The 17,661-nt window shown below is 35.8% G+C and overlaps 2 protein-coding genes across 5 annotated transcripts; both read right to left on the bottom strand.

Moving 5' to 3' along the window:
• Nucleotides 232-6,755, bottom strand: LOC109355863 (nuclear receptor coactivator 6-like). Of its 3 annotated transcripts, none has more exons than XM_019599116.1 (9): nucleotides 6,651-6,755; nucleotides 5,463-5,544; nucleotides 4,607-4,712; nucleotides 3,683-3,946; nucleotides 3,382-3,465; nucleotides 1,573-2,058; nucleotides 1,097-1,171; nucleotides 920-1,014; nucleotides 232-710 (listed from the first exon to the last, which is right to left on the bottom strand). In XM_019599116.1, exons 2-8 carry the CDS (start codon nucleotides 5,508-5,510, stop codon nucleotides 953-955), a joined length of 1,125 nt encoding a protein of 374 aa, XP_019454661.1. In that variant the 5' UTR covers nucleotides 5,511-5,544; nucleotides 6,651-6,755; the 3' UTR covers nucleotides 232-710; nucleotides 920-952. The 3 variants fall into 3 exon arrangements, with proteins under 3 accessions (XP_019454661.1, XP_019454660.1, XP_019454662.1); XM_019599115.1 differs by having other exon boundaries at nucleotides 1,097-1,174; XM_019599117.1 differs by lacking the exon at nucleotides 3,382-3,465 and having other exon boundaries at nucleotides 1,097-1,174.
• Nucleotides 14,698-17,425, bottom strand: LOC109355926 (two-component response regulator ARR9-like). Of its 2 annotated transcripts, XM_019599216.1 has the most exons (6): nucleotides 16,972-17,422; nucleotides 16,656-16,759; nucleotides 16,427-16,504; nucleotides 15,775-15,845; nucleotides 15,209-15,311; nucleotides 14,698-15,178 (listed from the first exon to the last, which is right to left on the bottom strand). In XM_019599216.1, exons 1-6 carry the CDS (start codon nucleotides 17,078-17,080, stop codon nucleotides 14,882-14,884), a joined length of 762 nt encoding a protein of 253 aa, XP_019454761.1. In that variant the 5' UTR covers nucleotides 17,081-17,422; the 3' UTR covers nucleotides 14,698-14,881. The 2 variants fall into 2 exon arrangements, with proteins under 2 accessions (XP_019454761.1, XP_019454760.1); XM_019599215.1 differs by having other exon boundaries at nucleotides 14,698-15,311; nucleotides 16,972-17,425.

Below are 17,661 nucleotides of genomic sequence, written 5' to 3' on the forward strand. Positions count from 1 at the left end.
CAAACAACATAAAAAAATACAAGGATGTGACACTTTTCTTTAAATATAATTATATAACATTTTTATTCTTCATTATAAGTGTAAAAACAAGAACTTGTTTCTATATTACTGAAGAGAATCCTGATTCTTACTAGACATACAACCTCAGGAATAGTTTTAGCATGCATGAAGTTTCTTCACCATTTCATCCATCAAACAAGAGAGTGCCAACAAAATCAGGTAACCGTCCACTTGCCATATGAAATTTCCCTAAGAAGAAAATGTTTATATTAAAACATTGCATGAGGATAACAAATCTTTTGACATTTCCCTTGGAACCCAACAATTCCTACTAGTTCTATCAAAGAGTCAACCATGTCAAGTATACTACTACTGATTATTACTTACATAACTTTAAGCAGTCTATTCACAAGAAAAGCAACATAACACAGTAATACAATTCTAGTATAAACACAATGTAGAAGAAAATCACTCTGTGCAAAATGCCCAAAGAAGGGAAAACAAGAACACAAGGGAACAAAAAGACCCATTATTTATTTGCACCATGCTTTTTTCCCTTCTGTGCAAGCATTCCAAATTTCATTTCCCATTACTACAGAATGAAGTGAGTGACATTTCTACACACTGATATATATGTTCACCCATTAAGTTAAAATTCCAAAACCTCTTAATTTGTATGTACAAACATCATTCTAAGGATTCATTTCAACCTGCAGGCAAGATAAACAATTATCAGGGGCATAACTAAAACAGCTACGTATTTAGAATGAGTGTGCAATGAAAATTAAAAACTACAGCAGAGGTAGAAGCTTTTTTGGGCCTATATGACAGATAGGTTTGATTGCACTTTACAGAAATTTCTGCATAATTTGATGTCTTGATCAATAACAATGTAATATAAGTGAAGAACATAACATACCTCAGTTGCTGGTAACTAAACAATGAGTATCAACTATTCACTCCTAAAATCTTCATAGCTCAACCCTTCTGATATGGAATCCAGCCTATTATTATCTACATTAACACATAGACAATAGTAGGGTCAGCATCAATGACCAAAGCAACAGATCAAGGGAGAAGGGGGATTGTTTCTTACCTTGTTCTCCTCTTTCAAGGAAGTTACCATTATCAGTAGCTAGGAAGGGTGAGCTAGAATAGCTCTCCAGTATGTCTGCTGCATAAAAAGCTGAACAATAAGTGCTAGTGAACAGGAAATGGCCTAGAAATTAGTTTGGAACTTAAACAATTAGCATGGCTAACCTAGCCGACATTTATATTTAGCCATATGACGTTCATTATTCTAATTCTATTTTTCCATTTTTGGGTGCTAATCTAAACCATCTGTTTTCAGATAAATCATATTGAGAATGACCCTTTATCCATCCACATCAGGAAACATGCATTGTAATTTGTAACTGATATGTAGAGTAGCAACAAGCAAGCATGCATTGCAGACACACACATTGACCCACACATACACAAGATATACATACATATATATATATATATATATATATATATATATATATATATATATATATATATAGAGAGAGAGAGAGAGAGAGAACAAACCAGAACTCTGAGAAAAGTCAGCAGTCAGATCTGAAAGGCTAAAATTTCTAGGAATCTGCCCCAAAAATCCAAATGAAGTGTCTGGATCCAAAACTGCCTCGTTCAGAGAATGTGAGTTAGACTCCACATTAGTGAATGATGTAACCGAAACATAACCAATAGTTGGGTGTGCCTCAAGGACATTTCCTTCAGCGCCAACTATATAAGGAGAACAACCTGAGAATCCGGGTTCTGTTTTGATCATTCCCCTATTTATACTTTGTATCAGATCCATGTTTGAGCTTTGAGCTGAAAGCATGTTTGGAGGCCCATTAACCCTACTGCTATGAGCAGACATATCAATGGCAGCACGCATAGTTGCTTGAAGTGATGACTGACCATTACCAAACACATTAGATAAACTGGAACCAACAGGGTGTTGTATATTTTCTGGCTTCAAGCCTCCTCGGGTTCGCTCAGCAGCATAGTGTGCTTGATTCTGAGGTCCTGTCAAATAAAATGATGTTGCCAAATTACAATTACAAGTTTAAAATACTAAGGCAATTAAAACAAAATATATGTCTATGGGACTTCAATATACCATGCCATATTCCTTTATTATTTCAGCCAGTTCATTTGACCCCATAATAATAATTTCGCACAATACCATCACATACTATTTTTGGAATCTTCATTTTTATTTTTGCATTTAGGGCTGTTTGAAATTTTTGCTCCTTTGCATCTAGTCAGAGCTTCATTCATCATCTATAGGGCCTCATGACAATCGCAGATTCTTCGTATCATCACTTTATCAAAAGCATGACCAAACTTAGATGCGACTTACATACTAAAGTTGGGTTGAGAGACATGATTGAGGAAATTAAATAAGACATGACGGAATCATTTGGAGATGACAAAAAGGAAGATCTGAAAACCTTAACATGATAATAATATCAAACCACATCGAAGGTAATTCTAGAAAAGAATTGTCCAATCCTCTGTTAACATTGAAGCATGGAGTAACTTATACTAAAATGTGAAGGTAAAAATTATAGGTGCCAAAGATAGTGGTAGCAAATTAAATACAATTCCTAAATAGGAGTTTATAGATGTGGTCTAAAGTTGGAATCCTAGCTCAACTTTCAATGATTTGGAGAAGGTGTATGATAAGGTGCCTAGAGAGGTATTGTGGAAAGCTCAAGAGAAGAAAGGAGTTCAGATTGCTTACATTCGAGTAATCAAGGATATATATGATTGGGTCATGATCGGTGTGAGAACACAAGATGGTGTCTAAGAAGATTTCCCTATTGCTATAGGACTATACCAAAGAAGGGAACATTGTCAACATAAGGCCCAACCTGTTTACACCAAGGGTCAACCTTGATCCCCTACCTGTTGACACTCTAAAGAGGATGCTTGTTGTTATGTCTTACCTATGAGTGTTCAACAAGGTAGGGAAAATACACATTCGTGAAAAGATTACTTCAGGGAAAATCACTATTGTTGTAAACATGAATAATGAAGTTGCAGATATCTTCACCAAATTCTTCGAAGGTCCTCCAAGTCATTATACTTGTATCAAGCATGGCATGATATTTATGCTCCAGTTTGAGGTGTTTGAAATATCTGAGTATTGTAACTTTTATCCTAGGAAATAGGTAAAGTTATTCTTGCTTAGGAATAAGTTGAGTTATTTCTTGTGGGTAGGTGAGCATTCATTATCAGGTGTATATAAATATATTAGCTGCCAAGTGTGTGATTCACTTAAGCATATCAACAGATTCTTTTAATAAATTGATTCAGCAATCTTCGTTGAGGCTATAAAGTTACCTGCAGGGGCATGTGACCCATTAGAGTTAGATTGTGATGAAACTGCAGAGATATGTGACCCATTGGAGGTGGATAATAATGGAACTGCAAGAATATGTGACCTGTTAGAGTTGGGTAATGGTACAAATGCAGGGATACGTGACCCATAACCCATTAGTGTGGGGGCGTATCTGAGTGTAAGAGAAGAACCTAATAAGCCCTCAAGTAACCATTATATAAAACACTTCAATAGAGTGAATGATGCTTAAAATTATAGCCCAAAAGGGATAGTAACAATATTCATTTTCGGCAATAGACTTGCCTGCAGGGAGATGCGACCCATTAGAAGTGAGTAATGATGCAACTGTGTGGATATGTGAGCCATTAGAGTTAGGTGATGATGCAACAGCAGGGATATGTGACCCACTAGAGTTAGGCAATGACGAAGCTGCAGTTGGCTGTAGATGCATTAATTGCACTTGTTGCTCTAGCAAACTGTTGAACTCCTGTATTTGCTGCTTCACCATCAACATTAAGTAGTAAGCCCTGAAGAACTCTTGGTTTTCTTCTTCAAGCTTTTGCCAAACTGGAAAAAAAACAGAAAGTAATAATGAAACATAGGAAGAGAGAACACTTAATGGTGGGTCCAAGGTGGCTGTTGTTTTTTTTATTAGAATGCTCAATCTGCAGGACAAAACAGGAATTTCAACAGGAAAGATCAACGACCAGATCTTACTCTTATATATCCAACACTTTGTAAATATCAAACCTACTGTGGCTACTATAAGAACAGAAATGGAAAAACTGAAGAAAAAAATGTGATGCTAAACAGAGGCAATCTACCATAGTGGCACAGTGCAATGCCCATGCAATGAAATCACTAATTTTAGCAGCAGCTACCAAGTAACCAGATATAGTAAAATTCACAGCTTCGAAGTTTAAACTTATTCTATAAGTTAATTATTTTCCTTATAAAGGAAGCCAGCATATTAAGCCATGGTAATTATAAACGAATAACCTAATTATATTTTTAAGAATGAATGGGTGCACCATGTCAAAAACCAAAAAAAAAAAGAACGGAAGTGTAATAATAACAAGTAAACATGAATTCAAAGTTTTATAGGCATACTCTAGAGATAATAATACATAAAAACACGAAGAGTACAACAAAATGTCTCCTTCCAAGTGAAGGTGTCGTAAAATCAAAAGTTAGAAAAAAATGTCACAGAAGAGAAGTTTTCATTACCCAGTTCAGTGAAACCAGGCTCAATTTTTGCTTGATTCAGTAGCGTTTCCACAACTTCTGCCTGGCTCATATATAGTTGAAGACATCGTTTTATGAGATTTTGTACCTGTAATGGGACAAATAAACCACGAAGTTATAGATAGAAATCGCGCGTAGATGTAAGATGAACTATCGGTAGAGGGAATAGTGAAGGGGAATTTGAAGACAGGGTGAACCAAACATAACAGTGATTTTAATTCTAAACATACTGAGAACTCAAAGTCCATAATCCTTAATTAAAACAACTTAATGACATCCCATTAAAGCATTGGCACAATGGTAAAAGTTGTTGTCATGCGACAAAGTTCAGATTCAACCGTTCAAGTCACAAAATCAGCCTCTTGCAAAATGCAAATACAAGGTAAGGCTACCTACAACAGACCCACATAGCAGGTCTGACCATTCCCTGAACCGTGTGCATAACGGAAACTTTATAGCACCAGGTAGCAAAATCAATGATATCCCGTTAGTTATATTTTTAATGAAAATGAATTATATTGTACAAGAAAGAATGTAAAGCTGATTACTGTGTTTGTTTCCACAGTCAACAATAAATGATAGTCTAATGCAAGCAGCGTGTAGCAAATCAAAAGTTTAGGTGGACCTATTAAAACACTCCTAATTACTAACAGCATCCTCATTACCAAATCACACTTCCACAAAAATTAAAAGTAAAAAACCCCACTGATAAATAAGGAGAGTAAATAGGCCTATTCCAATGTCATTAGCCTTTCCCATTCATTTATATATGCAAACATTAACATCATCGAAGAAACCAAAAAAACAACAAACTTCAAACAAAATGTGCCCAACTTACCAGCTGAATATCTTGACGGGAAACCTGTTTCACGGGTCCACTTGACATTTGAGAAATTCCCGAAGTTCACATTCAACAAGAACTACATCACAAAATCCACGCAAGTTAAGTTATAATTTGCAGTTACAAATTGTACAACACAAGAAATGCAAAGTCAGCGAACAAGTGATGTATATCATAACTGTTGTGCACAGTCAATGTTGGGAACAAGCAATCGAATAAAGAATGAAGAATAAAGGATAGAGAAGAACGCAAGAGAATTTGTTAATGAAATTTGTCCAATTCTACCTCTGTCCCCACGGTTAGGATTGCAAACTCTAGCACAAGCTCTTACTCAATAGCAATTACGATATACAAAATGCATGAATATACAGCCTACTATCGGGATCCAATGCATAAAGCTAAAGCCCATAGCTAGAATGGGAAAACTATCGATCAATGTCAATTTAAAGCAATGGTTAATGTAACATACCAGCCTTGACATGCGACCCACCGGACATGAATTTATTGAGTGTGTCACCCTTAAGTTTAAATATCCTCCCGCAACAACTCGAACCCATGACCTCACAACTCAATGGAATTTATGACTACAAATCCTGAGGTCATGGGTTCGAGTCGCCGGAGGCTCTCTTTAGGGGAATAAAAGACTGCACGGGTATTTAAGCTTAATGATGGCACACTGAGTAAATTCATAGGACCAATGGGTCACATATCAAGGCTGGGATGTTACAGTTAACACGCCACCTGGCCGCCGTGGCTGACACAACTTGGCCGTGGAAACCTGTGGAAGTTTACATCATGGAGTTCTCGAGAACACGGGCATGGTGCCCCACGGTCTGGCCATGCTTCGCTTCCGAACTTATGAGCTAGCATACACAACCATAACAAATTCACAGACTCCGAACGGAAAAAGTAAATCAAATCATAAAACAAAAAAACAAAATTGAAGCTTAAGCTACTAGTTGCATAGTTGAGATATCAAAGGTGTAAAGTGATTAATAAAAGGAAATAAAAATATACACGAGAATCAAAATTAGGAATAAAGAACCCTATGATAAGAATCTCGAAAAGCACAAAAGAGAGAGAAAATGATAGAAGTGATGCATGAGAAGTGAAGGAAAAGCATGTAGATAAAAGAATGAATAGTGTGAAGAAGAGAGAGAGAGAAGAAATTAGGGATTTGAGGAACCTGAATTGGGGAAATTGGAAGAAAAGTGTGAATAGGGAAGGAATAGAAAAGGTGGCGGAGGTGGGTTTTTTTACGGTGGAGTTTCTAAGTTTAAAACTTTTCATTCTTCCCCTGTGCTTCTTATTCTCATCACCTTTTTTAAAGAAAAATATATTTTTCCTAAACTATATCCTACCCGTATACTAATAAGACATAGCAGTATAAGGTTTTATTGGATCATCGAAGTTGATGGTTTAATTCCTTAGAGTAACAATTATTAGAAGAAGTAATCACGAAGCGCAAAAGGAATTAGTTTTTTACCCAAAAAAGTGAGAGAATACATTTGATAGTACAAAAAACAATATCTCACACTAATGAAAAAATATCATCTTAATTTTAAAAAAATGAAATCATTATTTTTTTCAGCTTTTGTTTGAAAGTCGTTGATATGGGACATATTTTGGGACATCAAACTTTTATTTTTTGCAACTATTATTACTAGCGTGTTGACGGTCACTCCAATGTCTGTCAACTTAATTTTTCTATTGTTTGTAAAGTGTAATTATGTTATTAGTTTTTTTTTGGGTACATTGGAATAAAGAAACAAAACTAAGCACACAAATTGAGATCAAGAAGCAATAAAGGTTGACAATCAGCTGGGGGAGTCTCAGAACTTAAACTCAGCTGGTGAGTGAGAGCCTTGCCTCACCATGAAGTCAGCTACCATATTAGCCTCTCTACACACAAATGATATTGTGACGACCCAGGGTGAGCCAATCAGAACCTAACACTGTTGACCACAACTAAAATGGGAGCAAACCTAATCTGAATTCGCTCGGAAATAATTTGAATAGCTTCGAGACAGTCACTCTCCAAAATCACACTACTAAAACCCAAGCTCCAAGCCAGAGACAACCCCTGCTCCATGGCCAAAAGCTCCGCTAAAATAGGTGACCCAACACCAAAGTTTGCAAAAAAACCAGACAACCAATTTTCTAAATTGTCACGAGGGACACCACCCCCTCCCATAATACACGAGTTTCTAATGCAGCTACCATCGACATTCAACTTGACCTGACCCAAAATCGGGTGACTCCAACGGGTCAATGGGGGAGTCCCCTCCAATGACAGAGAACACCCGTAGTTATGCCACTCCCACAAATCTTGGTGCGTAAAGCGAGCCACCAAATTTACAGTCCAAGAGGAATCGCCTAGGATGGAATTATTTCTCCACCTCCACACCACCAAATACCAGCCAAAAATAGAAGGCCATGCCTTGCATTATAGTTTTCCATGAGCCAATCACGAAAGGTCTGAGGTGCCCAAAAGTTAGGAGACATGAATCCAAGGCGAGCCCACACTAAAGAGGAGTCGTGGCAATCCCTAAAGAGATGCATTAGATCCTCATCACCAGCATGACACCTAACACAAATAGAATTGGAAGCCAAATGCCTCTTGAAATGAAGGACATTAGAAGGGAGAGCCTCATGAAGACCATGCCAACACATAAACTTAACCTTTTCGGGGACCCGAAGTCTCCAAAGAATTCTCCACACACCTGTTGCCGCACCATCAGACCCCTCCACTTCCATGAGCCACCCATAGGCCGATCTAACTGTGTAATAGTCGGAGGCATGTCCCTCCCAAATCCAACCAACGGAAGTAGAGGGAGAGCCACGAGCGTAATTAGCAGAGATAAAATCCTTTAGTTGCAATGGGACTATAGTATAAAACCTGGAAAAGTTCCACTCACCTGCCATCCAGATGTCCTTCACTTTTAGTTGGGTATTTGATATATGGACAAAGTCAACGTAAGTGCAAAGAAATCCCATCACTGACCAATTATAATACCAAAGAGATTCCTCTCTAGTTCCAAGATGCAAACTGAAACCCAATCTAAGTTTCTCAAAGGCTCTCAAAATACTCCGCCAGATATAAGACGATGTAGTTCTGGTATGGGCAAGAGATTAGGGCCTCCCTCCTAGGTATTTGTGTCTCAACACGGCACACCAAAATTTATCATTGTTATTTATCAAGTTCCAACATAACTTACCCAGAAGTGATATATTCAATAATTTGACATCTCTAATGCCTAACCCACTATCATGTTTGCTCTTCTTGAGAACATCTCAACTCACCAGGTGGAGACCCCGACCATTAACATCTCCACTCCAAATGAAGTTCCTCGTCATTTTATTAATGTTGTTGCATATAGCATTAGGAAACCACAAGACCTACATGGAATAGATAGGAATAGAGGAGATGACAGAGTTAGCTAGACGCAAACGCCCTGCTTTGCTTAGAAGGTTTGCCTTCCAAGAAGCCAGACGCCATTGAATCTTCTCAAGAATAGGGTCAAAAACACCTCTACCTACCCTTCCATGAAGAATAGGAATCCCCAAATAATTACCAAGATTGCCAACCACCCGCATGTCACAAATATTCATAAGGTTATTCTTCCTCCTATTGGTCACTGACTGTGAGCAAGTAAACTTCGATTTGTCCATATTGACTTTCAAACCCAAAGAATGGGAGAAATCCTGAAGCGTCGAGGTAATCATTCTAAATTGAGAATTAGCAGTCTTGAAAAATAGCAAGACATCATCAGCAAACAGAAGATGAGAAATATTAGGACCACCCCGAGAGAGTTTAAGCGGATGCCATAAACCAATGTCCACCTTTTGAGAGATGAGTAGAGACAACTTCTCCATGCACAAGACAAATAAGTAAGGTGACATAGGATCCCTTTTCCTAAGCCCCCTAGATGGACTAAACGCCTCCACCTTAGACCCATTCCACAAAAGTGAAACCTTCCCCGAATGGATACACCACATATTAAGAGAAACTGTGATAGCAGGAAAACCAAACTGAAGAAGGGTACTCTGAAGGAAATCCCAGTTAACTCTGTCATAAGTCTTCTCCAAGTCCACTTTGAAGGCTAGGAGACCTGTTTTAGCTCTGGTTTTGAGAATGTGATGTATAGCCTCTTGAGCTAGAATAATATTATATGTGGTACCCCTCCCCGGAATGAAGCTGCTCTAAAGAGAACCAACCAACTCATCTAGAAAGGGTCTCAATCTATTCACCAAGACTTTAGTAATAATTTTATATGTGACATTACATAGAGTAATCGGCCTCAACTCCTTCAAAGATGTTGGGTTATTCACTTTCGGGATTAGGATAACAAGAGTCTCAACAATATGAGGGTCTGAGTAGCCAAATTTGAAAGCATCACTGACAAGCTTCCAAATATCATCACCTAACATCTCCCAATATTTTTAAAAAAAATATAGGTTAGAAACCATCCGGACCAGGAGCTTTATATGACTTCATACTCATAACAACATTAGTCACCTCCTCCTTAGTCATAGGGGCTATAAGAACCTCAAATCCCAAATGAGAGAGACAAAGAGTATCAACAATAGTTATCATTAGTGATATGAACATTCTCACAAAAAAGATTCATGAAATACCTTTTGGCATCCTCCCTTATTAACTCTGGATTCGTACACCATCTACCATCCTCTAAGAAAAGACCATGAATTTTTTTTTTACGACGCACAATTGTCTGTGTGTGGAAGAAACTAGCATTTATGTCACCAAACTTGACCCACTGCTCTCTAGACTTCTGATACCAGAGATGCTCTTCCTGTTTCAAAATGAGATTATATTCACGTCAAAGCTGAATATCCAAAACAACCAGATGACGATCATCACACTCATCTAGGCACCTTTGAACACCCTTGATTCTCGCTTCAACTCTCCTTTTCCTGCGAAAAATATTGCCAAATATGGATTTATTGAAAATAATAGAGTTTTCTCTTACCCTAGAAAGCCCATCCACCACATCATGATCAGCCTCAACCCACGACTCTGGACCACCTATAAGTAATCAGAATGGGTAGTCCAAGCCGCTTGGAACCTGAAATGGCGATTAATATAAGAGTCCACCAGATCCCCACACCTCACCAACAAAGGGCTATGATCATAATGCATTCTAGTGAGATTTTCAACATAGGCTTCCGAAACTCCATGCGCCAAGCGGTATCAGAAAGACCACGATCCAACTGCTTTGAAATACTCCTGCAAGAACCCTTCCTTCTAAACCAAGTGAAGCGACTGCCAATAGCACTCAGATCCATAAGCCCACAAGCATCAAGGACCGTAGCAAACAATTGAGCCCTAGAGTTGTTGAACAAACCACCTCTGACTTCTGACGATAGTAGAATTTCATTAAAATCTCCCAAAAGAAGCCAATGGAGATTCACAAGAGGACGTAATGAGAATAGGTGATCCCACAAAATATGGCAATCTTGATATGAAGGGCTGGCATACACCGTTGTACATAGCCAATTTTTCGAGCCATGATGAAGCTTTATAGTAATGTCCTGAGAGCAAGAGTCCACAATAGATGTGGTGAAATCACAACCTTTAGGTGAAAGAATCCACAAACCTCCAACATGACCAACAACTTCAATAATACCACAATCATCATAGCCCAGAGAGTCCTACAAAGGCTTAGACTTCAAAAACTGACAATGAGTCTCCATAAGAATAATAATAGAAGGCTTAAAACGCCTAACTAATTCTTTAGCATGTCGACGACCATCTTTATTGATGGCACCCCGGATATTCAAAGATAAAATTGTGAAATTCTTGAACCCTATCATTAAAAAAATATATTAAGAGATGAGCCATAAGGAAGAAACTAATGACAATCCATAGAGGTTTAACCCTCTCCATCAACTCGAGTGGCCCTCTCAGCCTCATTCATAAGACTTGAGTTGGTTACATGGCAAAAGACATCCTCCTCATTCTTATGAGATTCATTTGAGATACGAGATTTATTAATATTAGTGCCATACAGTTGTGGGTGAGCATCTAGAACATTGATATCACATTGCACCGTTTCACCGTGATGAACTTCATTAAGGGTTATGGAGCTAGTCCCTTGCTTCAAAGTTGATGCATTATGGGAATGAATTCCCACGTTTTTTACGGCAATAAAAAGCTGAATAATATACTTGGGTCTACCTGATTTATTAGAGGAATGAATTGAATTTATGAGAGAGAGATTTTGGGTACAATTATCACCATCATTAACAACATTAAAGTCTTGCACTAAATTCTCACGTGCATGAAAATCCTCCCTAGGAATTCTTTGATTCATTGTATCATTAGTAATTGCCTTTAATTTGGCACTAGTAGTCGTGGCAGACTTCACATCTCGTGAGGACATTGCTGCATTAATTCCATACAAATTCGTGCCATCGTATTTATGAGCATTTAAACGAGCCATTGTTTTTGGAATTGCATTGAATGGCTCCTTTTGAATCATATAATCGTCCACCAAAGTAATTGCCTCATCTGTGCTGCTATTATTCCCCAACCACAATCTTTTCTTATTAGAGGAGGGCCCAAACATTAATGTGGCATTAATAGGGTTTTGAATCCCTTGAATTTTTGAAAAAACAAGAGACGTTCTAGGCATATTGAGCACATCAAATTTATTGGCTCTTGAAGCCAACACGCCCATTTCAGTCACACCCTTCACTCCTTTGCTTGATTTCCCATTCCTTATTCTTCTTGTAACGGTTAACCAGTCTCCATGAATGTCCTCAGCAACCGTTGGAGAGTGAGTTGGAGTGATTAATTCATTATGAATAGCATTTGATGAGGGTGTGTTTGAATTCAACCCATCCACATGAGTAGCCTCACCTGAGTTCCTAGACTCTGACCTAGTAATCGGTGGCTGAGATGGGACAGACTTCAACTCCAAACAATTACGGGTCATATGTCCGTAGCAACCACACTAACTACAGATAATGTGGAGACCTTCATACTCCACCTTATGTCAGTTGCCCTGCACACAAACCTTACCAACAACAGGTTGGTTGAGATCAATCTCAACACAAATTCTTGCAAACCTTCCTCTAGAAAAACGCAAGGTATTGTTATTTATTTTAAACGGTCGACCAATAGCTGAGGCAATAAGAATAAGGAAATTTTTGTCATAAAATAACATGTTAAAGCCTAATAGACGAATCCAAACTAGGGCTTTGGACACTTTTGCCGTCGTCAAGTCAAAATTCGGGGACCATGTAGTAATGGCCACATAGTGGTCAAAAATCATCCATGGACCTCCTTGTAGTACCATATCCCTATCATGAGGTTGATCAAACTTAACCAAGAAATAGCCATTGTCAATGTCCATCATGTCAAACTCACCGGATAGCTTCCATGCATACTTCAGCCTATCTCACATAATCTTAAGCCTAACCTCTTGCCAATGAGTGAGACAATTAAAGAGTCCTGCCAATCCTTGTTGTACTCTCGAATTATGCTTTCAGCGAAAGAGATAGTCGGGAGGAGACGATTACCCCCTATTATTATGTTATTAGTTTAATAATTCACAATCATATACTTTAGTTCTATTATATTATAATGTTTATTAATCATATTCCATATTCTGTTGAGAAAAAATAGGAACACATGAATTAAGAAATGAGAGTGTCTCGATTAACAAATACTAAATTCATTTTTATTTGGGTCTGACACAATAATTTATACTTTACTACACATCTCAAGAAATTAATAATAGCATTTACTATTTTCACACAATAATAAACATCATTCTATTTTTATTTGGGTTTCACAATATAACTTATCACACAGTTCTCTCTCCACATTTTCCTTGTGAGGTCCCCAATTTTCTTATAAGAATAACCACAATAATGTTTTGTGGAATGAATATTCTTAATAAATAATAGTCTCACAATCACAAATGAAAGAAGAATGTTCTTATTTCAATAAAAAATGATCATTAGATATGCTCTTAACTATCTCCTCTCTCTTCAAAAACATTTTGCCTAAGTTGTATCTAAATAAGTTCTTAAAAAATAATAATAATAATGTATTGAAGGAAATAATGATGGGTGGTAAACAAAGGAATAAGAGATGTCCTATACTAGAAGAAAAGGGAAGTACTTGCATGATGCATGTTTATTACTATTTGATCCAAAATTCCAAATAGTAAATTAGAAATAGGATAGATAGGTTGGGCCATTATATAAACTATAGATACATGTGATATGAGTGTGACCACACTACATAGGCCTAAACACTACAATGTCCAAGCGAATAAATTAGAGGAAAAGAGAACTATAATTGATGGCCCAAAAATACACAAATCCTTTTCTTTAACATATTTTTATGCTGTGCATATTATTAATTAATATACATGAATAGTTTTATGCCGGCCCACTACTGAATAACCTATTATTTTATTAAAAAATGAATAATTGATAATAACCCAATGGTATAGTTGATCATATTTAAATAAATCACTAATTATATAAACAAAATATAATTTCAGTTTTATTTTCAAATTCTCACTGATTTCTTCAACATGGGACTTATCTTTAGTTGCCCAACGTGCATCAATCTAATATTATACAAGAAGATAAATTTCTAATTTTATTTTTGATATACAAGAAGATAAATTTTTAGAGGAAAAAATGTATGCACTAATATCACTGAATCATTTATCATTCATTTTTATCATTATTGATTTTTCAAAAGAAAAAATAATAGAAATGATCGATAATAATATAAGTGATTGTATATAAATTTTTATAGTAACAATAAATAAATATACACTTTAAATTTTATTGCTTTTGTTGTATTGGGGAGGCTAATAATGTGTTGAACAAATACTTTGGAAATAGAACGAGTATTTGTTAGGGAGACTGATTATTTTGTCAGAAATTTCATAAATAATTATAATGTGAAACATATAAAAATTGTGAAAATAATAGATATGGACCTTACAATAATGTTATGCATAATCAACGTTAGGAACATTATTCATTTTAAAGTTAGTTATTGGATCACTTAAAAAATCGTATGCATTTATCTTTAAATCTTGACTACTTAAATAAGATCCAATAATTCATATTAATTGTTTCCATTTCTCTCTATTTCATATAACCTTAAACTATAGAGTAGATCACATACATTTGCACTATAAATTAAATAGTACGCTTAATAATGAGGGTGGTAAATAGAAACAACTAAGTATTTCTTACTCATTCTTTTTTTTTTATATCTGGGAAAACAAAATTGGAAGGAAATATTTCCAGGAAAATGTGTACATAGAAACAACTCTCTACAATCCTATAAAGCCTATAATAGTAAGCAACACTTAATGTGAAATTCAAGAAAATTATTTTCCAATGATTTTTTGTTATTATCATACCAAAGTGGCTATGCCATTGTTGTATCTTGGTCTTGTTCTATCAGATTCAGGTGAGAGCCCTTGTTCCACACTCTTCCTCTTGTTATTGTTACCTTGTTGTAGTGATTGTTGTTGTTGATGTTCGACATTCGTCTCGGATTGAGGTTGTTGAATTTGTTGTTGTTGTTCGACATTGGTCTCGGATTGAGGTTGTTGAATTTGTTGTTGTGGTTGATCATTTATGATTTGTTGTTGTTGTGGTTGATGTTGAACAACTTCTGAATTTTCAACCTTTTCTTTTGTTTTAAGCTTAGGGATATTCTTGGTAGTATCGAAAAGATTTTGATCTTTCAGTTTGGTTCTCTTAATATGGGGTTCCAGCCTATTCAAATCTGATTTCCTTACAGGCTTCAAGAAAAATTCCTCAGCTCCTTCCTCCAAACATCTGTTCCCAGTTCACAAATTCATCAGAAATTTTATCCATCCCTTAATTCACTACTCGGTCGACTACTTAGATCGAACGATGTCATATTTTTCATCATAAAATAAATTATGTTAAAAAACATTGATCTCTAAATACTTAATAATCATTTTGCTATGGTTCTTCTTGACATCTCTCTTCCTCTAGGAATTTAGACCAACCTTCATTTAATGTATGATTTCAAATCATATAACTAATATTTTAGATTGTCACATACTAAATTAAGGGGACTAAATTGCCAATCTACACCTCAGGGTTTGTTTCCAAATTGAACTTTGGAGAGAAAGAAAATGAAAGGCTTCAGGGTCGTATTATAAGTATATTTCAAAGTTATGAAGCCTTTCATTTTCCTTATTTCTCCTCCAAATTTCAACTCACAGACGAACTCTCACGAAAATGTGAAAATGAATATTGATAAGTCAATTACCTGGTAATCCTTGAAGGCACATTCTCAGATGACATAATCACCACTGGTATGTTTCTTAAAGATGAAGATTCCTGAAAATAAAAGAGAAAATCATGTAAATTTTTAAGCTGTTTGTTCCAGGTAGAGTAAGTGAAGTGAGCATAAAATTTCCAAATATTCTCAAACTATTTTTTTCCTCAAATCAAATCAAGCTCCTAAATAAAGTAAGGTCTTTAGAAAAGGAATTTTTTCCATTGCATTATTGGGTGGAAAACTAAAAAGCAGATTGGAAAAATATTCCAGTAGATTATACTTTTGATATTTTCTTGTAAGTAAATATAACTACTCCAAATTTTTTTGGTAATAACCCTTACCCTACGGGTAAAGAACTAATCTTTTTTGGGACATGTGATTGTCGATATTATGAATCGAATTTTTGACATTTTGGTCATTCTAAATATCTAACAGTAAGATCTTACACTACTAAATCAACATCTTGTTAGTAAACTAGTCCAAATTAACAACTTAGAGCAAAATTGGAATAAATGCATGGTTTCAAAATGGAAAGTCCTTTTTTTTGTTTAAAGAGGAAAAATGGAATCTTTTGCCAGAAGATAGATTCAGAAGAAAGTGAAGAATATAAACAGAAGAATAGAAACCAAATCAAACATACCTTGATTTTCTTGAGTAAATCATAGCCTGTCATGCCAGGCATACAGTAATCTGTTATAACTAGATTCACTTCCACTTCCTATAAAGACACAAAAATCCAAATTACTTCAAAATCACATAAAAAAAGAGACATATCTATGGTTAAAAAATAAAACATTATAATTTGCAACTAGGAGATTAATATTATAAATAACTTTATACACATTTTGAGCTGAAAAACAAAACCATACATGATTGATTTTTGGAGAAACACATGGTGTATTTGGATTGCTCTCATCATTCTCATGTAAGCCAAGAAACTCTAAAGCCTTGCTACCAGAATCAACTGTAGTAACTGCCATTCAGAAAAATAGTTAATTTTTAGACCAGACAACATAGTATGAATAAAAAACATAACATATGAATGGGATGAACAAAAAGTTAAAAATTTGATTCATGTAAACGATAATTGTCAGGATGGGAAATCATGCACACCGAAATAGATTAGTTCCTTACCAGAAAAAGTTCAATATAAGAAATGAAAAAAAATCCAAATTTTCCCCCTACCTTGATAAGAAGAGGTTTTCAGAAGCCTCTCAATAAGTTTCCTATCTATGATGCTGTCATCAACAGCCAACACATGATACTGTTGTGACTCTGCTGCAGCCATACCCATTTGCTCTTCCAACTAAGGTTGATGCAAAGTTTGAAACTTTACAAGGTGAAAGAATAGAAGGAAGAAGAAGAAGTGAAGAAGGAATGAAATTGAAAAAGTGGGTATTGTTAGAAGTAATGTTGCGTTGTTTTCTCTTGAGAGTTTTTTTTCTTCTTTGTTTATGGGAAGGATATGAGATGGGAAGAAGAGCTTTGTATTGAAATAAGACCCACCAAAATCACCATCCCACAAAGCAAGATCCGACCAAATTTCATCCCAAATCTTCCAAATTTTCCAAGTTGATCTTGAATTACAGGGTAAGCAATGCAAAATAATTAATAGGATAAAGACTAGGAACAAATAATGAATGAATAAAATAAGAGATATTAAATCCTAGTGAATATTTTTTAGGTTGTTATGTTGTGGGTGAGAGTTCCTTATATGTGAATTTAATATCCATATAATGGTTGAGTAAATTTCATGAACTTATTATTCAATAATGATTATCATTTACCATACAAAAAATTCTTATTAATGCAGAGATACTAAAGTTTTATCTATCGTAAGTAATTCAAGTAAGAACAATAAATATAGGTATTACA

Source organism: Lupinus angustifolius, chromosome LG09, assembly GCF_001865875.1.
Source record: "Lupinus angustifolius cultivar Tanjil chromosome LG09, LupAngTanjil_v1.0, whole genome shotgun sequence".
In the NCBI taxonomy this organism is placed as follows: domain Eukaryota; kingdom Viridiplantae; phylum Streptophyta; class Magnoliopsida; order Fabales; family Fabaceae; genus Lupinus; species Lupinus angustifolius.